Source organism: Capra hircus, chromosome 23 (assembly GCF_001704415.2).
Source record: "Capra hircus breed San Clemente chromosome 23, ASM170441v1, whole genome shotgun sequence".
NCBI classification, from domain to species: Eukaryota; Metazoa; Chordata; class Mammalia; order Artiodactyla; family Bovidae; genus Capra; species Capra hircus.
Window position 1 is genome coordinate 41,029,690 of NC_030830.1, and position 27,799 is coordinate 41,057,488.

The following is a 27,799-nucleotide window of genomic DNA, read 5'->3' on the forward strand; positions in this document are numbered from 1 at the left end:
AGATATGTTAACATTAATTTGGCTATGTAAGCAAAAGTTGTTTTTAAAATGTAGATACAAACATTTAAGATTAGAATATCAAGACATCTAAATTATGGATTTTTAAAATATAAAGTAAGTTAATTTTTTATTGAAGTATAGTTGATTTACAATATTTCAGGTGAACAGCAAAGTGATTCAGTTATACATATATATTTTAAAATATTTTTCTCCATTATAGATTATTATAAGATTGAATATAGTTCCCTGTGCTATACAGTATGACCTTGCTGTTTATCTTATATATAATTGTGTGTATCGGTTAATCCCGAATTCCTCATTTATCCCTCCCCTTGCTTTTTGCTTTTGGTAACCATAAGTTTGTTTTCTATATTGGTGATTCAGTTTTGTAAATAAGTTCATTTGTATCTTAGATTTCATGGTAAATTAATTTTTTAAGTGAGGGTGAAATAAAGTCACTATGAGAAAAACTCAATGTTTATCACTTATGCAGTCTCAGTGCAAGATTCCTAAGGGATATATTTCAGGATGAAGGAAACAGAACACTGAAATGCAAGAGAGAAGAGCTTACAAATAAGGACTTTACATTTAAACAGATACTGACTGCATAAAGCAATAATAACATCAATATGGAGGATCTAAAAATAAGCCATATCTGAATGCTGGACATATTAATGTACCATATGGAAGGGAGAGGGTCAGTGTAGTAGCAATCAGAGGCCCCTTTACTGTTATGGAAAAAGGTACATAAATAACCTCCTTTAGACTGTCAAGTATGCACATTAAAATAGAAAAGAACTTACTAAAAGAATAGAAGAAATAGGAAGTATAACTTCCAAACCGTTCGAGAAGTAATAAAGGAAAAAGAGAAAATACAATCATTTCAAATGCAAGCAGGAAAGCAGAAAGTAGCAATTTAGGAAAATCACAATATAAAATATTCATTATAAGATAGTAACAAATCCAGATATATAACTAATTGCAATAAATATAATTTTCCATTTTCCAAGGATTGTTGTATTTAATGATTTTTAAATATAGAGCTATATGCTATATAGTAAAGACATCCTTTTCATCATAGGGGACTGGAATGCAAAAGTAGGAAGTCAAGAGATACCTGGAATAACAGGCAAGTTTGGCCTTGGAGTACAAAACGAAGCAAGACAAAGGCTAACAGAGTTTTGTTCTTTTAAAATTTATTTATCTGGCTGCACTAGATCTTAGTTGTTGTGTGCGATCTAGTTTCCTGACCAAGGATTAAACCCAGGCCCCCTGAATTCGGAACATGGAGTCTTAGCCGCTGGACCACCAGGGAAATCCCGCTAACAGGGTTTTGTCAAGAGAACACGCTAGTCATAGCAAACACCTTTCCACCCACCCAAGAGATGACTCTACACATGGACATCACCAGGTTAATACTGGAATCAGGTTGATTACGTTCTTTGCAGCCAAAGATGGAGAAGCTCTATACAGTCAGCAAAAACAAGACCGGGAGCTGACTGTGGCTCAGATCATGAGCTCCTTTTTGCAAAATTCAGGCTTAAATTGAAGAAAGGAGGGAAAACCATTAGACCATTCAGATATGACCTCAAATACCTTATGATTATATAGTAGAGGTGACGAATAGATTCAAGGGATTAGATCTGGTAGACAGAGTGCCTGAAGAACTATGGAGAGAGGTTCATAACACTGTACAGGAGGCGGTGACCTAAACTGTCCCAAATAAAAAGAAATGTAAGAAGGCAAAGTGGTTGTCTGAGGAGGCTTTACAAATAGTTAAGAACAAAGAGAAACAAAAGGCAAAGGAGAAACGGAAAGACATACCCAATAGAAGGCAGAGTTCCAGAGAAAAGCAATGAGAGATAAGAAGGCCCTCCTAAAGGAACAATGCAAAGAAACAGAGAAAAACAATAGAATGGGAAAGACTAGAGATCTCTTCAAGAAAATCAGAGATACAAAGGGAATAGTCCATGTAAGGGACAGAAATAGTAAGGACCTAAGAGAAACAGAAGAGATTAAGAAGAGGTAGCAAGAATACGCAGAAGAACTGTACAAAAAAGGTCTTATGACTGGGATAAACATGATGGAGTGGTCACTCAACTACAGCTGGACATCCTAGAGTGTGAAGTCAAGTGGGCCTTAGGAAGCATGACAACTAACAAAGCTAGCAGAGGTGATGAAATTCCATCTGAGCTATTTAAAATCCTAATGTTGTTAAAGTGCTGCACTCAATATGTCAGCAAATTTGGAAAAGTCAGCAGTGGCCACAGGACTAGAAAACGCCAGTTTTCATTCCACTCCCAAAGAAGGACAATGCCAAAGAATGTTCAGACTACTGTACACTTGCACTCATTTCACATGCCAGCAAGGTTATACTCAAAATCCTTCAAGCTAGGCTTCAGAAGTACATGAACTGAGAACTTCCAGGTGTGCAAACTGAGTTTCAAAGAGGTAGAGAAACCAGAGATCAAATTGCCTACATTCACTGGATCAAGGAAAAAGCAAGGGAGTTCCAGAAAAACATCTATTTCTGCTTTATTGACTATGCTAAAGCCTTTGACTATGTGGATCGCAACAAACTGGAAAACTTAGAGATGGGAATACCAAACCACCTTACCTGTCTTCTGAGAAACTTGTATGTGGGTCAAGAAGCCACAATTAGAACCAGACATGGAACATCTGACTGGTTCCAAATTGGGAAAGGAGTATGACAAGGCTGTATATTATCACCCTGCTTATTTAACTTATATGTAGAGTATATCACGTGAAATGCCAGGCTGGACGAATCACAGCTGGAATCAAGATTGCAGAGAAATATCAACAATCACAGATATGCAGATGATACCACTCTAGTGGCAGAAAGTGAAGAGGAACTAAAGAGCCTCTTGATGAGTGTGAAAGAGGAGAGTAAAAAAGGTGGCTTGAAACTCAACATTCAAAAAACTAAGATCACGGCATCTGGTCGGTATCATCATGTCATGGCAAATAGAAGGGGAAAAAGTGGAAGCAGTGACAGATTTTATTTTCTTGGGCTCTGAAATCACTGCAGACAGTGCCTGCAGCCATGAAACTGAAAGACGCTTGCTCTTTCAAAGAAAAGTTACGACAAACCTCAGTTCAGTTCAGTTCAATTGCTTAGTCGTGTTTGACTCTTTGCAACCCCATGGACTGCAGCACGCCAGGCTTTCCTGTCCATCACCAATTCCTGGAGCTTGCTCAAACTCATGTCCATCAAGTCAGTGATGTCATCCAGCCATCTCATCCTCTGTCGTTCTCTTCTCCTCCTGCCTTCAATCTTTTCCAGTATCAGGGTCTTTTCCAAGGAGTCATTTCTTTGCATGAGGTGGCCAAGGTATTGAAGCTTAGCATCAGTCCTTCCAATGAATATTCAGGACTGATTTCCTTTAGGATTGACTAGTTTGATCTCCTTGCAGTCCAAGGGACTTTCAAGAATCTTCTCCAACACCACAGTTCAAAAGCATCAATTCTTCGGCGCTCAGCTTTCCTTATGGTCCATTGGCTATACTCCTTGTGTTGTATAATATATCCTTTTAGCTTATTTATTTTAGATATAGTACTTTGTACCACTTAATCCCCTATCCCTATCTTGACCCTTCCCCCTTCCCCCTTGTCACTGGTAACTACTAGTTTGTCTTTGTGAGTCTGTGTCTTTACTAGAGTCATTAGTTTTATTTTTCAGATTCCACATTTAAGTGATATCATATAGTATTTGTCTTTACTCTGTTGTAAACAAAAGTGCTGTCACCCAGGCTTTGTTATTCCATTCATAGAGCATAGGTAGAATAAATTTAGCACAATACTTAAGGGCCTTATGGTTTTTAGACGGGCAAATGAGCACTGGCTTCAAATTAAAGTCACCAGTTGCACCAGCCCCTAACAAGAGTCACCCTGTTCTTTGAAACTTTGAAGCCAGGCACTGACTTCTCCTCTCCAGCTATAAACACCCTAGATGGATTTCTTCTTCCAGTGCAAGGGTATTCGTCTACACTGAAAAGGCTATTCATTTAGCACAGCCATTTCTATGAATTAGCTAGAGCTTGTGCAGATCTTCCTTCGGCTTCTACATCAGCACTTGCTGCTTCACTTGGCACTTTTATGTCATGCAGATGGCTTCTTTTCTGAAACCTCATGAACCAACCTCTGCTGGCTTCAAGCTTCAGCTTCCTCACCTCTCTCAGCTTTCACAGAACTGAAGAGAGTTAGGGCTTTGCTGAGGATTAGGCTTTGGTTTAAGGGAATGCTATAGCTGGTTTGATCTTTTGAGACCACTAAAGCTTTCTCCACATCAGCAATAACGTTTATCATGTCCAGAATTATTGGACTCCTAATTGTGCACCAATATGAGATACCTTTGAGTCTGTATTTAGCTAATCTCTTCACTTCCTGTATACTTGTATCTTATGGCAGCGTCCAGGGTACTTCTTACTCCCTGGTGTAAGATGTTTTCAGTTTAGAGGATCAGTATAATATTCTGGAGAATATCCAGATAATCAAGGTCATGTTAGCCTATACTGTGACAGAGAGAGCATGAGGGGGTGCAAGGGAGGAGCCCTGGGAAGGACCACGACTGGACACCAAAGCCTATTCTATGTGAATGTAAACTGTTTCTGATCTTCCTTGCTGATAGAGATAGGAAAAAATATAATTATGAGGTCAAAAGCCATATACTAGGGCTTCCCTGGTGGCTTAGTGGTGAAGAATCTGCCTGCCAGTGCAGGGGACACAGGTTCAATCCCTGATCTGGGAAGAACCCCCCACGCCTCAAAGCAACTAAGCCTGTGCTCTAGCGTCCAGTAGCCACAACTGTTGAGCCCACGCGCTGCAACTACTGAAGCCCTTCCACCCTAGAGCCTGTGCTTTGCAACAAGAGAAATCACTGCGCTGGAAAGCCCGTGCACCACAACTAGAGGGTAGCCCCTGCTCTCTGCAACTGGAGAAAAGCTCTCACAGCAACAGCACCGCCAGATCCAGCAGAGTCATAAATAAAAATACTTAAAAATAAAGGCAATATACCAAGAGCCAGAGGCAATGTTGGATTATCAAATAGTCCACCACCATCCACCATAATCAATCTGGTTTTTACAGGAGCCATTAAAGTTGCAATTCAGTTGCTCAGTCATATCCAAATCTTTGTGACCCCACGGACTACAGCATGCCAGGCTTCCCTGTCCATCACCAACTCCCAGAGCTTGCTCAAACTCATGTCCATCAGTGATGCCATCCAACCATCTCATCCTGTTGTTCCCTTCTCCTCCTGCCTTCAATCTTTCCCAGCATCAGGGTCTTTTCCATGAGTCATTTCTTTCATCAGGCGGCCAAAGTATTGGAATTTCGGCTTCAGCATCAGTCCTTCCAATGAATAGGAACCATAGAAGTGAAAAAAATAAGAGGAAATATAACCATATAACCACCACATTCTTTGAAGTTATTTGAGGACGATATTAATCTCTGCCACTCTATGTAGGATGCAAAACTACTTCTAATTGATCTTGGCTTATTGGGGGTAGACGATACTGTTTTGGGAGCTTTTAGTCATCTTTTCCTACCATTATGGCTCTTACTCCACAGATCAGGAAACTCCTAGGAGGGTTCTACCAGAGTCTAAATAGATCCTTTCTAGCTATGCTTTTGGGAATTACTGATATCATCAGAGGATTTTGCCACAGACCCATGAGACTTACTGTGAGAAATACTTAGGCCAGGACTCCATTTATTACTCAGCTTCCCTATACCACTTACTACGGGTGCCATGATGTTGCTTTGGTATCTTAATACCACTGTTAGTTCAGATTCTAAAATCCACATCTCTTAAAAGATCCTGTTGTTCCTCCTTTTTCCTATGTACAGTTCCTTTAATAAATTACAATAGGTCCCATTAGGATTAGAGGAACTTCTAGTATGTTGTCATCGAGTTTTTCCTCAAGATAATTCAGTCTTCTCTGGGTCTGAGAACTGGCTTTGATCTGTCAGTTGAGTGAGGGATCATGATTCTTCTCTTCAGCAGCAAACATCACCCTTTGGCTCATTCACTCTTGATCTTTTTGTTTTGGCTATGTAGGTTGCGTAATGTCCTACCTGACTATCTACCTTACAGCGGGAATACCCTGACCTATTAGCTGTTGACACAGACCTCTATCTGCCTCTTCCCTCTAGTTTCCATCATGCTTTGCTGCCTATCATGGTAATTACACCTGCCTTGCCCCTGACAATTAAGTCAGGGCCTCTACTCTTTCAAAATTGTATCTTTCTATTGACACTGGGGACTCCAGTTCCACATCAGCCTCCTCTGGAATGAATCCTAGCTTTCAAAGAACAGTTACTACCGATAATCTCAACAATGTCAGTGCTCATCTCTAGCAGATTTCTTATTGCTTTATTGAGGGGAGTGGCCTCTGGCCTCCAGGAAAGTCAACTGATGAGTTCTTTTTTTAAATTTCCATTTCTGATTGCTGATAAAGCAGCGCTTTTTTGTTTTAGTTATTTTTGACCATGCTCCATGGTATGCAGGATCAAAGTTCCCTGACCAGGGATCAAACCCTCCCCCTGCACTGGAAGCCCAAAATCTTAACACTGGACTGCCAGAGAAGTCCTACGTTCTCTGACAGTAAAGTAAATTTATTCTAGCATGTCTACATTTTAACTTTTCCAAGGAAGTTCTAGCATCTCCTCCTCTCTCACTATGGGATGTTGCCTTCCCGAGTCTTCAAGGAGCTTTCTCAGTGATGTACTAGGATCAGTTCCAGGTGTCTTTGCCAAGATATTAAATCCTAAGTCACAGGAGAGTGTTTTTTTATTAACATATCCTTCCTTATCCAGTCTTATATTCCAGTCTTCTTGTTTCAGCGCCCTTAAGATCCCCTTTCCTTGGTACATGCTCCCAATTCCTACTGGTACGTATTAGCCAGGTCCTGCAACTCTTCTGGTGAAGAATTTCCTTTCTTCCAAAGTAGAGTCAGTGTTTCCCAGCTGGGCCATAATAAAAGATCCACATTTTTAGCCTAGAAGTCATGTAGGAAGTTGCAGGGAAATCTTGAAGAGGGCAGGTATCACTTACAAGGCGCCTGTCTCAGATGCTGAAAGTGAAGGCTAAGAAAGAGTTGTAAATGGCCTGGTTAAACACTGAAGTTTTCTCAAGCCACAGCCAACCTAAAAAGACCTAGAGAGTAATTTTCATTTTCTGGTTTATTTTTGTTGTTGTTGTTACCCATAATTATCAAGGTACCCAGTTTTCAGAACTTCCCTGGAAGTCGAGTGGTTAAGATTCTACACTTCCAAGGCGGGGGGCATGGATTTGATCCCCGGTTAGGGAACTAAGATCCCACCTGCCTGCAGCATGGCTACGTGTCTTTAACGTACTGTTTCACTGTTCCTTACGTTACTGTGAACATTTGTTACAGTTTAAAGGAAAACATGATTTGTACCCTAAAGGTTACTGCACAAAGTCATTAATGAGTTAATTCAGTGTTGAACAATTAGAGAACTGGTGTTTTAAAGGCTTTATCTTAAGCAGAAAACCTGGTTGATAGTTATATACATATATGTATTAGAGTGTTTCCAGTACTGAAAGAAATTGGTTGGGGCTTCTAGATGTGCTGGGAATATATATACATATGTTTTTCTGTTTAGAACAATGATGTACAGACTCCCCCTGCCTAAAAATTCACTATCTAACATGTTTTTAGGAATGGATTAAATCCTCTGAGGGATGCCTCAACTAGAATATGAGATACTAAGAACAATAAAATCATATTGTTATTACATTGCTGTGAATATTGCAGTCCATTAGAGACACGCTCAGCCACTGGTGATACTAAGATTGATCATCTGATATATAATTAATGCTTTCCCTCTTGAGATTGGAAAGTTATCTCTGTGGTGGCTCTATATGAATGTTTACTACAATCAATCATCTGGTTTTAAAACCAGTTGATAATCCTTGCCTGAATCAACAATTTCATTGGAGTTTGTTAAATTATGTTTTTCTGATTGTTTCCTTCACACTGTTTAGAAGAATTCTGTGAAGGTTTTCTTCATTAACTGGGACGATGTGGTTTTCTTAAAATAAACTTTTACTGGAAGAGCAAAATAATGCTTAATAGTCTCCCTTTGGACTTCCCACATGTCTCAGAGGTAAACAATCCACTTGTCTACCAAAAGATACAGGTTTGATCCTTGGGTTGGGAAGATCCGAAGAGAAGGAAATGGCAACCCACTCCAATATTCCTGCCTGGGAAATCCCATGGACAGAGGAGCCTGGTGGGCTACAGTCGATGGGGTTGCAAACAGTCAGACATGACTTAGCGACTAAACAATAACAATTTTCCCTTTAATTACCAATTTTCAAAGCAAAAGTTTTAAAAGTTACCCCAAATGGCAATGAGTGAAGAGTTCTTGATTTATTCTCATTTTGAGTATTATCATAAAATAATGAATTTCATTCAACCAATGTGTTCAATTTGATCATTATTCTTTTAGTTACTGAGATTGTGATAACTTTGTTCAGTGGGGACATGTTCATGTAGGCTCCTGGGTTCTTCTGACATGACAAACTTTTATCTTCTAAAGTTTTCTTGCTTCCTAACATAAAAAGGTATCCCAGGTGCACTTTGAAAAATGCCTACTTCTAGATGTGGAAACAGCAATTTCTTCAACAAGCCATGCTTTATTTTAGTAGGCACTAGGGTTGCTCATTGTTTCTAGTCCATTTCAGTGGACAAGACCAGAAAAGATACATTTGAAAACTCGTAATTTCCTCCTGATTTTTCATTTTAAACATTATTACGTTTTCAGTGGGTTTCCTTGGTTATATAATTGTGTATCTTTTCTCTTATACTAAAAGCATTGATTCCTCAGGGGCTTCCCCAGTGGTCCAGTGATTAAGAATGCACCTGCCAATGCAGGGGACATGGGTTCGATCCCTGAAGGTTTCACATGCTGCAGGGCAACAAAGCCCAATTTCCACAACTACTGTGTGCCTACAGCCTGTGCTGTGCAACAAGAAGCTGCAGCAATTAAGAATCCTGCACATTGCAAGAAGAATAGCCCCTGCTTGGAGCAACTAGAGAAAACCCTCACACAGCAATGAAGACCCATCATAGCCCAAAATAAACAAATAAAAACACTGATTGCTCCTACTTTTAATATAACCATGTCTTTTGACCTATTTATTGGAAAATACTTTATTTTTTAAATTCCTGTATTGATAATACTTCAAACAACATAATTTCAGAGACAAGTTTAAAGCTTAAGAAAAATTCACATTTAAGGGCTTAAAAGTTTAAAATTTTAGTTAGGGATTTTTTTGTCCTTAAGAGTACATCCCATTAAGAATGGAAAGTCTTCAGAACTAACTCTCTTTGTGATTATATTGCCAAGTTGATATGGTTCAGTCCATTTGTTCTCAAATTGAAAGAATTAAAAAAATTTTTTTGATTAGGTAATTAAATTACATAATTCAAAAACACACAGGCACTTCCCTGGTGCTCCAGTGGTTAAGACTCCATGTTCCCAAAGCAAGGGGCCCAGGTTTGATCCCTGGTCAGGGAACTATATCCTGCATGCCAAAACTAAAAAAAAACAAAAGAGATTCTGCATGCCAAAGCTAAAAAAAAAATAAGCAAAAGAAAGATCCTGAATGCCACAGCTAAAACCCCACAGAGCAAAACAAAAGCAAAAAACCCCAAAGTACACCTACAGAAGTCTTAAAGCACATATGGTTATTTCTGTCCTTACCTCAATTTCTTTTCCCATTTTTACTGTTTTCTTACTTATCCTAGGAGTGCTTATTTTTGCAAGTATAAGCAAATATTATACCTTTCTTATTTCCTCTCATTTCAGTTCAGTTCGGTTCAGTCTTTCAGTCGTGTCCGACTCTTTGCGACCCCATGAATTGCAGCACGCCAGGCCTCCCTGTCCGTCACCAACTCCTGGAGTTCACTCAAACTCACGTCCATTGAGTCAGTGATGCCATCCAGCCATCTCATCCTTGGTCATCCCCTTCTCCTCCTGCCCCCAATCCCTCCCAACATCAGTCTTTTCAAATGAGTCATCTCTTTGCATGAGGTGGCCAAAGTACTGGAGTTTCAGCTTTAGCATCATTCCTTCCAATGTACACCCAGGACTGATCTCCTTCAGAATGGACTGGTTGGATCTCCTTGCAGTCCAAGGGACTCTCAAGAGTCTTCTCCCACACCACAGTTCAAAAGCACCAATTCTTTGGTGCTCAGCTTTCTTCACAGTCCAACTCTCACATCCATACATGACCACTGGAAAAACCATAGCCTTGACTAGACGGACCTTTGTTGGCCAAGTAATGTCTCTGTTTACTGTCTCTCATACAAAACATAGCATGTTATGTATTAATATACTGCACTTTGCTTTTTACACTCAGCAATATATGCTGGAGATCACTCTAAATCAATAAAGAGAGCAATGAATTATTTTAAGAGTCAAGTAGAAAGTTTTATTAACTTTGACCAGAACACCAACCAGAATGTGCTTGTAAAACAAGATTCTTGACTCAGTTCAGTTCAGTCACTCAGTTGTGTCCAACTCTCTGCAACCCCATGGACTGCAGCATGCCAGGTTTTCCTGCCCATCACCAATTCCCAGAGCTTGTTCAAACTCATCATCAAGTTGGTGATTGATTATATACTCTTAATGTGCATTAACTATTTCCAAATTTATTTCTCAATCTTTAAAAAAAGTGACTATATATACAAAAATTATAATTAATACAATTCTCTAGAATGCATATGTATATTTGGCATTTTTATTCAGTCTACTTCTATGGATACATGCATTTTTCTATAAATAACCAAAGAAAGGGCTCCTTCTTTTTTTAAACTCACAATACCATTATCACAACTAAATTTTTAACAATAATTTCTGATATCTTCAAACGTCAGTTGTCTCATTAAAGTGATAATATATTTTTAAAAATCTTAAAAATAAAAAACCATGATCCAAACAAGGCCCACACATTACGATTACTTAGTCTTTTAAAATCTTTTAAACTGCAGGTTTCCTTCCATCCCTTTTTTCCCCTTGCAATTTTTAAAGAAAACTAGTTGTCTAATCCCCAGAGTCTCGTACAGTCTTAATTTTGCTGACTGCATCACTGTGGTATGGCTTAATATGTTTCCCCGCCTTCTGCATCATCTGTGAATTGGTAGTTGTATCTTGAGGTTTGATCATATTCAGGTTCCATACTTTCTTTCGGTTAGACTAATAGGTGGTGGTAATGTTCTCCAAAAGCAACATATTATACATATATATGGAATTTAGAAAGATGGTAACAATCACCTTATAGGCGAGACAGCAAAAGAGACACAGATGTATAGAACAGTCTTTTGAAAGTGAAACAGGAGAGTGAAAAAGTTGGCTTAAAGCTCAATATTCAGAAAACTAAGATCATGGCATCTGGTCCCATCACTTCATGGGAAATAGATGCGGAAACAGTGTCAGACTTTATTTTGGGGGGCTTCAAAATCACTGCAGATGGTGATTGCAGCCAGGAAATTAAAAGAGGCTTATCCTTGGAAGGAAAGTTATGACCAACCTAGATAGCATATTGAAAAGCAGAGACATTACTTTGCCAACAAAGGTCCATCTAGTCAAGGCTATGGTTTTTCCAGTAGTCATGTATGGATGTGAGAGTTGGGCTGTGAAGAAAGCTGAGCACTGAAGAATTGATGCTTTTGAACTGTGGTGTTGGAAAAGACTCTTGAGAGTCCCATGGACTGCAAGGAGATTCAACCAGTCCATTCTAAAGGAGATCAGTCCTGGGGTTCTTTGGAAGGAATGATGCTAAAGCTGAAACTCCAGTACTTTGGCCACCTCATGCAAAAAGTTGACTCATTGGAAAAGACTCTGATGCTGGGAGGGATTGGGGGCAGGAGGAAAAGCAGACAACAGAGGATGAGATGGCTAGATGGCATCACTGACTCGATGGACATGAGTTTGAGTGAACTCCAGGAGTTGGTGATGGACAGGGAGGCCTGGCATGCTGCAATTCATGGGGTCGCAAAGAGTCGGACACAACTGAGCGACTGAACTGAACTGAACTTGGACTCTGTGGGAGAGGGTGAGGGCGGGATGATATGAGAGAATAGCATTGAAACATGTATATTATCATATATGAAACAGTTCGCCAGTCCAGGTTTGATGCATGAGATAGGGTGCTCAGGGCTGGTGCACTGGGATGACCCAGAGGGATGGGATGGGAGGGAGGCGGGAGGGGCATTCAGGATGGGGAACACATGTACACCCGTGGTGGATTCCCATCAATGTATGGCAAAACCACTACAATATTGTAAAGTAATTAGCCTCCAACTAAAATAAATAATTTTTTTTAAAAAGCAACATATTTTTATTGTCTGGTTGTTTCTTTTTTTACGGTATTAGCCACCACTGATGCTCAATGTCTAGATCCATTAGCTCACTAAGGGTTCATTTACTTTTTATTGTGGCTAATATACCTAACAAAATTTACAATTTAAGCCATTTTTAAGTGTACAGTGGCATTAAATAATTCACGTTGTTGTGAAACCGTCACCACTATCAATCTGCAGAACATTTCACATCTATCCAAACTGAAACTAGGTACCCATTTAACAATAATTCCCCTTTCCTGCTCTCCCCAGCCTCTAGCAACCACTGTTATACTTTCTGTCTCTATGAACTTGACTGCTCTAAGTCCCTCATATAAGTGGAATCATAACAGTATTTTTCCTTTTGTTCCTGGCTTATTTCACTTAGCATAGTGTCTTCAAAGTTCACCTATTTTGGAGCATGTGTCAGAATTTTCTTCCTTTTTTAAGGTCAAGTAACATTCCACTGTATATAAATACCTCTTTTTGTTCATCAACACATCAATCAGTGGACAGGCTGTAGACGTGGTACCATTTCTTAAAAGGCAAAAAGAGCTTATATGGAAACATATCAATAAACCTCAGCAAAATCATTAAAGTTGTCTGAATTGCAGGTAGAGTCAAGAACAAGAAGCAAGATCTCCATCCTCACACAAATTTGCAACAGATACATATTCTGAACTCAAACTATGGTTTCAGCAATATTTTTCAGACCTCAGTGCAAGTGCAAAGGAAATTCCTACATTTCATTTAACTGTACAGTTAGAGAGCCTCCACCTATCCTTCAATTGGATGTGCTTAATTGACAATGTGGAAAACAGTGAAAAATTCTTAAAGAGATGGGAATACCAGACCACCTTACCTGCCTCCTAAGAAATCTGCATGCAGGTCAGGAAGCAACAGTTAGAACTGGAATTGGAACAACAGACTGGTTCCGAATTGGGAAAGGAGTATGTCAAGGCTGTATATTGTAACCTTGCTTATTTAACTTACATGCAGAGTACATCATACGAAATGCCAGAATGGATGAAGTACAAGCTGGAATCAATATTGCTGGGAGAAATATCAACAACCTCAGATATGTAGATGACACCACCCATATGGCAGAAAGCAAAGAGGAACTAAAGAGCCTCTTGATGAAAGTGAAAGAGGAGAGTGAAAAAGCTGGTTTAAAACTCAACATTCAAAAAACTAAGATCATGGCATCCAGTTCCATCACTTAATGGCAAATATGCGGGGAAACAATGGAAACAGTGACAGACTTTATTTTCTTGAGCTCTAAAATCACTCCAGATAGTGACTACAACCGTGAAATTAACAGACGCTTGCTTCTTGGAAGAAAAGCTATGACAAACCTAGACAGCATATTAAAAAAGAGACATTACTTTGCCGACAAAGGTCCATATAGTCAAAGCGATGTTTTTCCAGTAGTCATGTATAGATGTGAGAGTTGGGCCATAAAGAAGGCTGAGCGCCGAAGAATTGACGCTTTTGAACTGTGCTGTTGGAAAAGACTCAAGTCTCTTGGACCGCAAGAAGATCCACCAGTCAATCCTAAAAGAAATCAGTCCTGAATATTCATTGGAAGGACTGATGCTGAAGCTGAAACTCCAATACTTTGGCCACCTGATGCGAAGAACTGACTTACTGGAAAAGACCTTGATGCTGGGAAAGACTGAAGGCAGGAGAAGAGACAACAGAGGAAGAGACGGTTGGATGGCATCACCAACTCGATGGACAGGAGTTTGAGCAAACTCCGGCAGTTAGTCATGGACTGGGAAGCCTGTCATGCTGCAGTCCATGGGGCTGCAAACACTCGGACACGACTTGAGCGACTAAGCTGAACTAAATTGACAATGTAATGATAGGATAAAAGGCAAGTATCTAGAGAATATAAATGATAGAACTCTATAAATGCCTTTCAAGTGACGAATATGCTCAATTAAAATCACATGCTCTTAGACTGATACCAGTTCTGGCAGTATTACCTGTGTGAAGACATTTTCAAAGATCAAACATAAAAAATCTCATTACAGATCAGCACTAACAGATGAACATTTGCAGTTGATTATAATGATTGGAAACACTGCTTGTAATTTTTTTTTTAGCTGCACCATGCAGCACATGGGACCTTGGTTCCCCAACCAGGGGTTGAATCCATGTCCTCTGCACTGGAAGCACAGTCTTAACCACCGGATCACCCCGGGGAAGTCCTAGGAAACAGTAATTTTGATCCCCAATTAAGCAGCTGACTTGTACAACAAAAATTTGTACTCAATTATTATTTTGAATGTTGTTAATAAATACAAAGCAATTGTGGAAATTTGTTTTCCTTAATTTACGTACCTGTATGTCCTTGATTTTGCTTCTTGGCATGTAAAGCCTGCTATTTGCTATGCGATCCCTTATAGAATAAGTTTGCCACCCCCTTGTCTAGAAGAACACTTGTCAATACATCCAGCTGCTTGTGATCACTCCCAAGTTCTATTCCTGTCTCCCACTCATTAAATGGCCTCTAACTCAAGCCAAAACTCTAGAAATCATCCTTGGTATTTTACTTTCCCACAATCTCTGTATTAAGCTGTTAAAATGCTGTGTCAGTCCTACCTCGAAAAATAGTAACTTTAATCCATCTCCTTCTCTCCGTATCTGCTTTTACTCACTTCTTGTCTGCACTAATGAAATAGCCTAATTGGTCTCCCTGCTCCCACTCTTGCCCTCTGTATAAAATTTATTTTTGGCTTCATTGAGTCTTCGTTGTTGCATTCTGGCTTTCTCTGAGGTGCACGGTCTTCTCATTGCCGTGGCTTCTCTTGCTGCCGAGCGCAGGCTCAATAGTTGCGGCACACAGGCTTAGCTACACCGAGGCCTGAGGGATCTTCCTGGACCAGGGATGGAAGCCATGTCCACTGCATTGGCAGATGGATTCTTTACCACTGGACCACCAGGGAAGTCCAGTCAAAGTGTGAAGTCACTCACTCATGTCCAACTCTTTGCAATCCCATGGACTGAAGCCCACAAGGCTTCTCTGTCCATGGAATTCTCCAGGCAAGAATACTGGAGTGGGTACTCATTCCCTTCTCCAGGGGATCTTCCTGACCCAGGGATCGAACCCGAGTCTCTTGCATTGCAGGCAGATTCTTTACCATCTGAGCCACCAGAGAAGCCCATCTCTTTAAAATGTGAAAAGATCATTATTTCCCTACTTTACATTCCTTATTGCCTTCTCAATGCATTTAGGATCAAATCCACATTCCTTATCATAATCAAGGCTCCATATAGTCCAGTCCACCTCTTCAATCACATCTGCAATGAACTGAATGTTTATGCTCCCCAAAATTCATATTAAAATCCTATCCCCAAAGTGGTGTTATTAGAAGGCTGGGCATTGGTGAGATTAGGTCATGAATGGGATTAGTGCCCTTATAAAAAAGAGACTTCAGAGAGCTCCCTTTCTCTTTCCACTGTGTGAAGATACAGCAAGATATATGAGTCAGGAAGCAGGTCCTCATGACACCAAATCTTCTGGCACTTGATCTTAAGACTCCAGCCTCCAGAAGTGTGAGAAATAATTCTTTTGTTTATAAGCCACCACATCTGTGGTACTGTTAGAGATGCCAGAATGGACTAAGACAACATCTCATTCCTCTCCAGGTCCCCACTCTCATCAAATACACCTCCTAGCTCCTCCTTGGCCTTTACATCTGCTGAACACTTAACTGGAACCACTCTCCTTGGCCTGTTTTGCATGTCTGGTGTAGTGGGAATTCCTAATAATGTACTTTCACAGCCTTGAGAAATTTCACAGAAATAGTACCTAGAAAAACAGCATGTATTGAGACTATATTGATGATTATTTTTCACGTCTTTCTTACAATTACAGCCTTGTTACAAACCCCACGGTCAGACCCAGAAGGGATTATGACTGGGATCGTGAAAGCATGGACCTTGGAACGCCTAGTCCGCATCAGGCATGAACGCTGCCCGTGCACTTGCTGATGGCTCCCAAGACCAGGAAGGGAATGGCCTGGGGTAAACACAAGGAGATCTGGACTGTGTCAGTGTAGTCCATGATGTTTAGGAATATGTGATTGATACGGCATGTGTGTTGAGAAAGATAAGATCTGAGAAAGTCTTGTAGTCTGCAGTTACGAATAAAAGCTGGACTCAGAGTAGACTCTGCACCTCAGTCCAGTAGAGGCCACAGGTCCCCTGACCCCTTGCACCAGATTTCATGTTCTCTCTTCATTCTTGTCACTCGCTCCTGGGCCATTAGGGCAACAGTCTGGGTCTTTCTTTTGCTTTGGATACTAGATAAATATGTATAGTATACCTTCCTTTCCTGTTGCTCTCCATCTTATTGCCTGTTGTATTTCCTTTCATCTATGAAGTATGTACACAATGGTTTAAACATCTGTCTCTTAAAGCAAAAACCCAGGCCCAAGTCCTTGTGATACTTTCTGCTTTCCTCATCAGTACCCAGTACACAGTAGACGCTTATTGTTGAAGGAATAAAGAGGGAAGAATCTAAGTGGTTTGGGGGTTAGGAAAACTGGATATATAAAACTAAGGGTCACCAGTATTTAAATGCTTTAACTCAGAAAAGTGGATAAAAATCATCCAGGAGTGTATCAAGTTAGAAGACAGGAGAAGAGCCCTGAAAAACTAGCATTTATGAGAAAGGCAGTAATTAAAATGATAACATCTAATCCTTACTGAGTGCTGTATGCCTCATTTCCCTTTTAGTTGATAACACTTTCCCTTTATGGATGTAAATGCTCCCTGAGAGAAGTGATCCGAGTGTGGGGAACTGATGCTCTCAGTCTATAATAACAGCTGACATTTATTGAGTTTACTAAGTACAAGGCACTGTTTTAAGCATTTTACATGTATTAATTCTCACAATCCCATGAACATATTAACTATTAATGAGAAACTAGAGACAGAAGAGTGAAGACATGGAATAGAGAGGATAATTAAAAGAGCAAAGGCTCTGGCAAGGGGCCTAGCCATGGACAGTAGAAGGGACATGTCCTCCACTATAAAAAGGATAAGACAGAGGCAGAGAAGTGCACGTTTAAGTGAGTTTAAACCAAAACCTTTCATCACGGAACTAAATTTCTCTATAATTCTAATAACTTGATAAAAAAATTCTAACATGGAGTTCTAATGGGCTTCACAGGAAGTCATAAAGAGCTGTGTAGAATAAGGAGCGGGAGGAGGCAATTCTGTTGTATGTCTAGACATCTATCAAGTGCCAGGTATACCTGAAGCTTTACAGATCCCGAGATGGGCAACATGTGGAGACTGTATGGGTGGACCTCTGTTCCTGGGTGGGCCCCCTTCCCCACTCTTCTGTCCCAGAACTTCAATTTACCCTTGAGGATTCCAGGACTTGTTGCCTCAGTGAAATGCATGGTCACAGTGCTCTGGCCGGAGGGTGGCCCTGAGGCAGAGTCCACTCCTGGAAATTTCATCTTAAGACGAGAGACACAAGACATAAGACTGATTGGGTCTTCCTAAAACATATGACCTGAAGAAACCCCCCGTTTCTGCTCCCTGAAGCCCCGGAGCTGACCCAGGTGTCATCCTTCCAAAGGCTGGTCTTTTAGCCCTTCCTTCTGTTCCAGGAGCCACTCTACATCCTTCAGACTCCTGTTTTGATAAGGCTAGTCAGAGCCAGCTTCCATTACTTGCAATCCAAGGATCCTGGCCAACAGATACACCCATTTACAGAATGTGCACCAAAGAATGACAGGTGGGTGGCATGGCAGTAGATCCAAGGGTGGCAGCCTCCATCCCTGACCCTGTACCCAGTGTGGTCAGTCCTAATAGTGGGGATGGCTCTTTAGAAAGACTGACAGATCCCAGCTAGAACTCACCTTCTCAGCCACAGTCATAGTTGTAGCCCCTTTAGGCTCCATACCTAATAACTTCCGAGGTACCTGCTTTGGCAAAGGCTGCCAGTCTTGCCTCTACAGTTCTCATGCTCACCATTTCCACATCAATTCGGCCACCTACCCCCACTGCCACACTCTGGCAACGGAGGTCTTTGTGAAACCTCTGGTGATCTATAATAGGTTCTTTACTCAGCTTCCTTTGTGCCACTACAGTAGCTTGTACTGTCCCCCATCATGGACTTACTATACCACACTGTCATTATGTCTAGCTTTGGTAGTAGCTGCAAACTCTTCAAGGTTAAGAGTCTAAGTCAGGGTTGAGTACAGTGCTTTGCAGTAAATGTTGAACAAACCAAACAATACATATAATATATGAGGTCAGGAGGCAACATTATAAAATCATGTGAACAATCTCTAAAATAATAAACAAAAAAACAAAGAACCAGTTAGAAGGTACATAACACCCCACCCCTCAAAACAAAAAAGGCAGGTGAGGACTGAGAATCTGGTCCACCAATGTCCAGGATTGTGTTCTCTGCATCAGCATGAAACTATCTGATTCTTCCCCCACTGACATAACCCAGCTGCATAAGGAATACATCCAGGTCTTTGCAACTCTTTTCACATGTTCTCTCCCATATAAATGACTCAATTCAGTTCATAGTTAGCTTAGATTTCATGGCAAAGTTTATTTGAAGAAATAAAGAAAACTACAACAATCTCCCCATTCCAATATCTACCCTTCTATGTGTGGACCAAGGGGCTGTAATGTGGGTGAGGATGGACAGGGAGGAGGTATGGTCCCACTGTGCAGTTATTTCTCTAGTTTTCAGCATGTGCCATCTCAGCCCTGAGTCCCTCTAACCTTGGCCTCTTGTTCAGAGCAGTGGCACTCCCCTGAGAGTATCTTATTTTTAGGTCAGTGGCCATCTCCTGAGTTCACTGATCACATTTCAGTCCCTGTGATCAATATGAGTGATAAGTGGTGGTCAAAGGTAGACAAGAGGCACAGACTGTGGAGGGAATACCTCTATTAAAGAGGGTTCTAAGTGACTCATGGAATTCTCAATTTGTTAAAGTGCTCAACTACAACATACAAAATAAAGGTGTTGAAAAAGTACCTACTGGTGAGAAAGTAATTTATAGACTGAAGGGTTTCCAGAAAATCATAACAAAAGAAAAGTATATAAGAAGACCTTTACTCATAAACTTTCAGCAATGATGAGGGAAAAGTAAAGCTTAGAGCTTAGTCTCTGGATTACTAGAACTCTGAATCAAACACATCTCTAGATGGAGACCAGCTCCCTTAACTTCTCATAGAGACTGAATTAAACATTTATCATAATTTTTCTTGCTCTAACTCCTCTCTCATCAAATAAAACTTCTAATCTGAAATTTAATCCAGTTTCCTGTATGAAAGGATCGATTACAGGCAACTGATCAGTATATCTAGGGCCTGTAAACCAGTTTCCCGGAGGATAGTTAGCAAAAACCTGGAGATGAGAAATCAAGTTTTCAAATCTGTCAGGTTGAGGCCCATACCCAAGAAGAGATCCATAATATATCTATCCTTGTGGAATAATTAACAAGATACGACGTTGCTGCTAGTCCAGTGGTTAGGACTCTGCACTGTCTACTGCAGGGGTGCAGGTTCAATCCCTGGTAGCATGCTACGAGGTATGGCCAAGAAAAAACCACCAACACCAACATCAAGATACAGGATTAGGGTACTGTGGTAGTGAGGGGTAATAAGTATCCATCAGCAGTAGTGGCTCCCTTGTCCTGAAAGTTAGCATATGGCCTTAGCAATCACTTGTAAGTCCAGTGAGCAGTGGCCCAGCCCTGACCCTTGCAGAGGTCCCTATGGCGAAGGAAACAGGCATGGACTCTGAACCGGCGACCACAGTGAGGACAGGCATGTAGGGCTCCAGCATGCGTCTTCATATGCTCTGTCAGATGGTGCTTCAGCTTGAAACGCTTGTTGCAGATGCCACAGCCAAAGGGTCGAAGGCTGAAGGTCAGCATGATGTGCCGGTCACGCTTTGGCTTCACTGCAAAGCGTTTCCCACACAAACAACCAAAGCGTTTTCCATCTGCAGGGGGAGCGCCACCTAGCTTCACAGGCCCATGCACAGCCTGCCCTGCTCCCCCAGGTCCCCCACCCCCTGATAGGATTTCATTCCCATGAAGATCCACTGGTTTCCAGGATGGACCACCTCCTCCAGATGTTGTCCCTGCTCCTGAGGGCAGCAGGAACCCTAGTTCTCCATTCTCTTCAGTGTTCCCTGCTGGAAACACTTTGGTCTCCTCCTTTGCTCCTACAGACGGACTTCCGCCTCCAGCTATGTCCTCCTTGGACTCAAAGGGTTCCTGCTTGATGTAGAAGATTTTGGGGGGCAATGCAGTATGAGGAGCAGAAGGCTCAAGTGGGGCACTCTCGCCCTCTGGAACTCTGCAAGGAATAGTGGATGTGGGCAGGGGGTGGGATGCAGGAGGGGGAGGAAAACTCCCTGATCCTCTCTGAGGCTGAGGAGTCTGACAGGATGCTGCTGACCCTTGGTCCTCCTCATCTTCTTCCTCATCTTCCTCTTCAACCTGAAGCTGTAATATATCTCCCAGTTCACTCCCCTCCCCTCCAATCGAGCTCTGGTTAGAAGCAGAAGACTGTGCGGGGGTCTGGAAAGGAGAAGAGCGGATGCACCAGCCTCCTGTGGTGGAAAGAAGTGAGTGGAAAGGGGCTGCTCCTCGGGACGAAATCCCACCACCTGCGTTTTCCAGTTCTCTAAGGATCTCTGAGCACTGATCTACCACTTGCCACATCTGCAGGCCACTGGCCACAAGAAGGTGCGCAGGGAGAGCATCCAGGGGCAGACGGAGGTGCCCCGAATAAATGAGCTGGAGCAGCCCCTCGAAGGCATCGGCTTCAATAACGCTGGGTAGGGTGAGACGCGGTGCATCCCCCAGAAGTAGTTTGTCGTGGAAGTAAGGAGAAGCGGCGGCCAACACTGCTTTGTGGGCCCTCAATTCGCGGCCCTGCACCAGGAGAGAGACGTCACAGAACTTTCCCTCCAGCCTGTGGCGGTTCAGGGCCTCCAGCAGCAAAGAGCTGTGCTGAGGGAACTCGATCTGGATCGTCCGTGGGGCTGGGTTGCAGGCTGGGGAGGGGGCTACAGGAGGCAAAGGCGTCGAGGTATCCATGGCCTCCTGGGGAAGAAAAAGACCCCAGAGGGTCGGGTACAGGAGGTGAGAGGGCGGGGGAGAGCCCCTGCGCGACGAGGGCTGTGGAGGAAAGAAGGGGTCACAGAAGTTGTGGATAAAGACAATCGTATCTCCCCAAGCAACGTCCGCCTCCGCTGCACCCCAACGTGTGGAACTTTTCGGTAGCCGGTGGTTCGGGCAGAACAGTCCCACACACTCCCCCGCCAAGAAAACGAGAACAAACCACAACAAAACACCAACCGGGGATTGAACTTGAAGGGCCTGTGGCGAGGAGGAGGTCCTTCAGCCACGAGCCGGATCCCACCGGCCCGGTCGGCTTCTTCCCACCGTTCCGCTCCCCAACTCACGTGCCCGCAGAGTCCAACTCCCTGGCAGGCACCCGGGGACCGCGAGCGCCAGCCACTTGGCCCTTCCTGCCGCCACGCCCCCACGGGTCCACACGCGGTCCTGCGTCCAGAGCGGCTCAGCAGCAACCGCGCCGCCTCGGCCGGAAACCGCCTCCTCCCCGCCGGAAGCGGACCCCGGGGAGTTGGGCGGGGCCAGGGAGGCAGCCAATCGGAGGGCGCCGGCCTACAAGCCTCACGTCGATTGGCCACGCCGGCGAGAAGGCGGTCCTGGCGGGAGGCAGTACACCCGGCCGGGGCCGCAGAAGGGATGAGAATGCGCAGGCGGTACCGAGGGCGCCACCAGTGAGCCGTGCAAGTGATTAAATGTAACGCCTGCCCCCGATGGGTGCTGAGATTAAGAGGACACCTAGCGTATTAGGTATTGTTCGCATCACCTTCTATCCCACGCCCCCTCCCCCGACCCGCCACCAGCGAGGTAGGCGTTCCCATCCTTTCCTCAGGGGAAGCCGAGACGGCAAGTGCTGGCTCAGGGGCCGACTCCACAAGGCTGAGGCACCAAGTTCTTTCCTCCGTTCCGTACGGGAGCACTTTAACCAACAATGAAATAATCTTCACTTCTAGGTAATTACTTTTAAGGGACATGTAGATGTACACTTGTTATTTTTTATCAGATACTGCTGCTGTTCCTTAACCTCTTTTCTTTGGGGGTTAAGTGGCGCAATGGTGAGACACATGGGGGAAATTTGGCCTGTGCAAAAACCCCTACTCAAAACAATCTTGCTAGTTGGGAGAGCGATATTCTAGGGCCAAGACTATGGCGTCACACAAGGATACAGAATTTCTCCCAAGCTGTCAGCTTCCTCTCAAACAGCAGTTCCTGTCACCATGCTGATCCTCCCGGAGGTCCGAGACTAGGAAAGTCAGCACCGCGATAAAAGAACAATCTCCGTTTATTAAACATGATTTTTCTGTTTCACCACACACTCCAGAAAAAAAGGAAATGGGGCTGGGAGTGGAAGAAAAGGGGCAGTGGTGGGGGAGAGAGTAGGCTGGGCGTGGGGTGGGGTGGGGAGGGAGAACGAGAAAACAAAATAAAACAGGTAGGAAGAACATCTCCCTACCCTTATTGGGGGAGAGGGAATCGTGGTGGGGAGGGGGCCAGGAAGCGCTGTACAGAGGGGTTGCCCCCAGCCCACACACACACACCCCGGATATGTACAGTACAAATCCCAGATAATTACAACAGCCAAAGAAGAGAGGAAAGGAGGTCCAGGGGTAGGGTCTGAGGTTGGGAAAGCAAGGAAGGGCACAGGGATAAAATTTCACATATTTACAACTTTTATATAAGTATAAATTTGGCCCCGGCTGGGTGTCTGTATGTAGGGGTATGGGACTGAAGGGGAACTGTCCATACAAAAGAAAGAAGGGTGGAGTCCGAGAAGTCTCAATACCAAACGCAAGAAGGGATGAGGGGGCAAGGCTGGGTAGAGGACAGCAGTCAGGGAAGAGGGGGTGCCAAGGAGGACCTTCTCTCCTCCTATGACCGACCCACCCCAAACCCCATCCATCCTACCTCCCCTATCCCGCCAGAGAGCTATGTACAGAGAAACACCGAAAAATTGTGGAGCTGGCGCTGGCGGGAGGGAGAGACGTGGAGGGAGATTGGGGGGGGGGAGGGGGAGGATGAGAGGGAAGCCCAGCCCTGTCCTACCTCCCCCAGGGGACAGAGTCATGGAAGGGGGCCCCCAACACCCCTCCTCCAACACAGGTCCCCCTGCCCTGGGGGAGAGAGACATGGCTTTTCCTAGAGTAAGTTCCCCCCTCCCCCTGGGAGTAGAGACCAAGAAGTGGGGGGCAGGGGGGCTGTGTGTGTCAGGGTAGGGCAGATCAGCTAGTCTGTCCTCCCCAACATACACCCCCCTCCTAAACCCTAACCCCTCCCCTGAACCTCAGTTCCACCCCACCCAACACACTGGGGGAGGGGGGGGCCTGAGCCCCCTCACCCCGCTCTGGGACCAGCCAAGAGCAGATCAGGTATGGGAAGAAAGGGAGACAAGTCCCATTCCCCCTTTGCCGCCCCCTCCCTGCCCGGTGGCCCCTCCACCCCATCTGGGTTCTGGGTGGGGAGGGAGAGTATTTGAGAGTGGTAGGAGGAGAAGGAGTTTGTGCGTGCTGAGCCCCCCCAGACGCTCCTGAGAAATCAAGGGGTAATAGGACCCCCTCACCTGGGGCCCCTCCCCATAACAAGGGGGACAGGGGAGGCCAAAATGGGGCGGTGGAGGGGAGTTAGATTGTCAGCTCTGGTTACTGCTAAAAAATCACCCTGAAGTTGAAAGTTTGGAGGTGCCGCACCCCCAGGGTGGGGGTGAGGGTCTGTCCCCCAGTGCTCAGGGGAACGATGAGGCAGAGGATGGGGATAGCACCCCGGAGTGAAGGGGTCTGTGTCCTGGGGCAAGGGTCCTGGGGGTCACAGGGGACAGCACCCCAGCAGGAAGGAAAAGGGGGCAGCTGAGGGTCCCCGCTCTCCCTCCCAGAAATGGTGCAGTGCGGGTGGGGGACTGGTGCCCCACAAGGAGGCGTTCAGGGAGGTGATCCCGCTGTCCCTCGGCGACGTCCAGTCCTGGTGGTCGGTGCCGTTCCAGGGTGGGGTGCACAGGGAGGGAGGAGGAAGTCTGAGATGCTGGGTGGGCTAGTGGTCTGCGGTGTTTCGGAACTCGCCGTTCTCAGTGATCTGCAGCCGGGGTGGGGGAGGTGGGGCTGGGGGGGCCAGGCCGTTCCAAGGTGGGGCCAGCGTCACACGCGGGTTTGTTGGACCCAAGGGGGGAAGCTGCCTCTCCTGCAAGATACCAAAGAGGAGAGCGCGGACTTATTGAGACGCTTCGCGGGGGCCTGGCTGCCAGCCCCCAAGCAGTGGCCTCCCCCAAGAGCTGGTCCACTCCACCAACTGTCCCAACCCCCTTCCCCCAGGAGACCCCTCCCACCCACATCCTCCTCATTTGTTCTCACCTGCAGGAGAAGGTACATCTTCTGAAATCAGGGAGAAGAGACTCTCACCCCGACTCCTAACTGGGGCCTTCAACCCCAGGAGTCACACCAGGAACCCATTTCAAAAGAGGTCAGTTTCCTATCTCACCCCCAAGCTAACCCTGGCACGTTCCGCTGCCAGGGCCCCCTCCCAGGCCACCGCCAACCTGAGGTGGGAACTTAGTGCAGAGGGAACAAGGAAAGGCAGTACAGCAAAACCTCATTAATCCAAACCCCCATGGACTGGAATTTTTTCATAATTTGAACAAAAACCGGGCTTGAGTTTTCCTTTATCTGTGAAGAAAGAATGTGCTAAGCAAATTAATAGTAGAAACATGTCTGTGGGAGGGAATATTTAATCTATACCAGAAAACAGGCTTTTCAATCCTATCCACTCATTAACACATGCTCCCTGAGGGCCTGGAGTGGAAAAGCCTCGTCCATGGAGTTCTACTTACTGTATATATTCTGAAGACATGCATTTCATTAAACAGATACTGTCATTCAGTTTTGTCACTTATTCAGAGTGGCCATCTCCTCAAATACAACATTCTAAATTAGAGAGGTTTAACTGTACTGGGGTGAAGGAATGGGATTCAGGGAAGTAATGTGGGAAGGGAAAAATCCTGTGGGAGGGCTGCCTCTCTCTCACGCTGGTATCAGAAAGGAAGGACCAGGAGCTCCTGCAGAGACGCAGCATGCCCCAAGCTCTGCGTCCCCAGGAAGCAGAAGGACTTTGTTCCTCTCCACCCCCACGTTCCTTTCGTCCCCTCACCCTGGGCTCCCAGTTAGAGGGCGAGGGGGACTCCCACCCCTGGTCCTATTCTACCCCTTCCTACCCTTCCTGGACCAACTCCTGTCTCCGCCCCTCAGCTCTGGCTTCTGTTCCTCTGCTGGGAGCGGAGAAGAACACCATGTATTCTATGCTTCAGGTCACTCATTTGGCTTTTAAAAATACAGACATAAAATTAATTTTTATGTTAATGGTTGAGTTGCAGAGGGACCAATACCTGAAGGGGGTTTAGAAAAAGTGTCCAGATTATTTCCTGGGATATAGGGCATTGAAGCCTAGCAACCAAGCTGTGTCTGACCAAATCGCTAAAGACGTTAACAACATTCCAGGCAGAGGCTCCTGGATTAGTTTTCCTCACCTCTCAAAGGTCACCCAAACCCAAGATTTAAGCAAAGCTGCCCTCTTAGCTACTGAGTATCTCCCACACTTCTCCAGGAGTCAGTGAGAGAGGAAGTCACGTGCAGTAGGGCATCCTGAGTGTGGCGGGAGAGCAGGGGAAGGAAACCTCAGACTCCCTTCCCTCTGCTTGTCTGCATGCCCCCTACACCCCCAGGGACCCAAATTTAGAAAGGAGATAAATTAGGGTGCCATTATTCATTTTACAAAAGAATTCACCACAGGAGTCCTTTAAATGGTGAGGTCCCCTGGTGCCTGGCAGCATCTGTTTTCAGCTCACTAACTAATTTGACAGAGGCTGGGCAGGCAGAGAGTTAAAATTACAGTGTGAGGAGCCACTGCCCACTGCAGATCCATCCTGCAGAAAATAAAGCCTCTCAGAAGTGATGTCACTGGTTGACAGGTTCCCATTTACTGGCTTTTCAGGTAGGATTCTTTGTCCGGGTAGCAGGAGAAAGGGAGTGAATGGCATTAGCAGCCCCCAACCTAGCATCTCTGCCTGAAAGCAACACGGCTACCAGCCCATGATCTTATCTAAGAAGACATCTCCTGCCACTGCCAACTCCCACACCATGTGGGCCCGTCCACATCCTAACATCCATCAGGGTCTCCTTTCTCGATCCTTCTCCTTGCTTCACTCACCCTTACTGTCTTGACATCTGAATGGCACCCTCTCCAAGCCCCCAAAGTCTCCCTGCATTAACTACACACTTAACTCCCACCCAGCAGGGCCGAATAGGAGCCCCAGATGCTGTCTATCTCACAGATGTAGGGAAGGAGGAAGATCAACAGGTGAGGGGTGGAAGGAAGGAGGGCTCTCCACAGAACCAGAGGGAGGGAGAAGGAAGAGGAAACCCCAGCCTACCTGCTGCAGCCATCACAGCCCCTTTAGCCAGCGCCCCCCTAACCCAGCGTCACCACCCCTCTTTAACAAACCCTACCCCCAACGTCCCAACCCCCAAGGACGCTTTGGTGAAATGGGGGGTGACAGACATACACTGGAGAGGTTAGAGGAGGAGGCAGGGTTCAGGGGGAGGTGCGGGGAGGTTGTGTGGGGAGGCGCTGTGATCTAGGGATGTGCAGGCGTCTAGGGTAAAGCGCTTGGTAGCGGGCAGGGGTCCCTGAACGGTTCTGGGAGGCGGAAGGAAGTGCTCTGGGGCAGTGCCTGGGAAGATGGGTCTGTGCAGGTGTCCGGAGGGTCGCATCTGGGGAGGTCCTCAGGTGTGGGGGGCAGCCGTGAACCGGGGAGGGGCTCTGGAGAGTCAGAGGGAGTGGGCTTCACGACCAACCTGCAGTGGTCCGGAGTCACCTCCCCCTGTGTCCTCCGCCCGTGGTCAAAGCGGAACCAGGAGAATTACCTGATGAGGAGCTGCAGGGGGAGAGAGTGGGGTCAAGGGGTCAGGAGCCTTGGTGGTTCTGGGGGGGAGCCTGGAGGTCAGAGCAGAGGAGAAGCATGGGTGGGCAAGTGAGCCGAACTGGGGGGGAGGGAAACAAGGGGTTAGAGGGTGGGAGGGAAGTCCTAAAAGCTGGCTGGGGTGAGAGAGGGCGGATGGCGGGAGCTGGGGTGGTCGGGCAGGTGTGAGGACCAGAAGGGGAGCAGGGCCAAAGAAGGCAGCCTGGGCTTTAAACAGAGGCAGGAGGGGAGGGCTCAGAGTGTGGGGCCGGAAGATGGGCTTCAAGATCCCAGGAGCTGGGAAGAGGCCTAGCGAGCTGTCAAAGACAAGGAGA

General features: G+C 45.0%; 2 protein-coding genes across 16 annotated transcripts in view; both read right to left on the reverse strand.

Annotated features, from left to right (window-relative positions):
- ZBTB9 (zinc finger and BTB domain containing 9) overlaps positions 1 to 22,012 on the reverse strand; it is a 35,845-nt gene extending 13,833 nt beyond the window's left edge. The window contains exons 1-2 of one of the 5 annotated variants that reach the window (XM_018039073.1): positions 21,859 to 22,012; positions 18,962 to 21,496 (exon numbers count right to left, since the gene is read on the reverse strand). In XM_018039073.1, the coding sequence (XP_017894562.1) occupies positions 20,102 to 21,490 (1,389 nt within the window). In that variant the 5' untranslated portion in view covers positions 21,491 to 21,496; positions 21,859 to 22,012 and the 3' untranslated portion in view covers positions 18,962 to 20,101. Of the gene's footprint in view, positions 1 to 18,961; positions 21,572 to 21,751 lie in introns of those variants that run through there. The other 4 variants (XM_013973812.2, XM_018039072.1, XM_018039071.1 and 1 more) reach the window with 4 other exon arrangements.
- SYNGAP1 (synaptic Ras GTPase activating protein 1) overlaps positions 22,791 to 27,799 on the reverse strand; it is a 30,070-nt gene continuing 25,061 nt past the window's right edge. For 5 of the 11 annotated variants that reach the window (XM_018039074.1, XM_018039076.1, XM_018039075.1 and 2 more), the window contains one exon: positions 22,791 to 24,694. In XM_018039074.1, coding sequence (XP_017894563.1) covers positions 24,548 to 24,694 — 147 coding nt within the window. In that variant the 3' untranslated portion in view covers positions 22,791 to 24,547. Of the gene's footprint in view, positions 27,441 to 27,799 lie in introns of all 11 variants that reach the window. The other 6 variants (XM_018039078.1, XM_018039077.1, XM_018039079.1 and 3 more) reach the window with 4 other exon arrangements.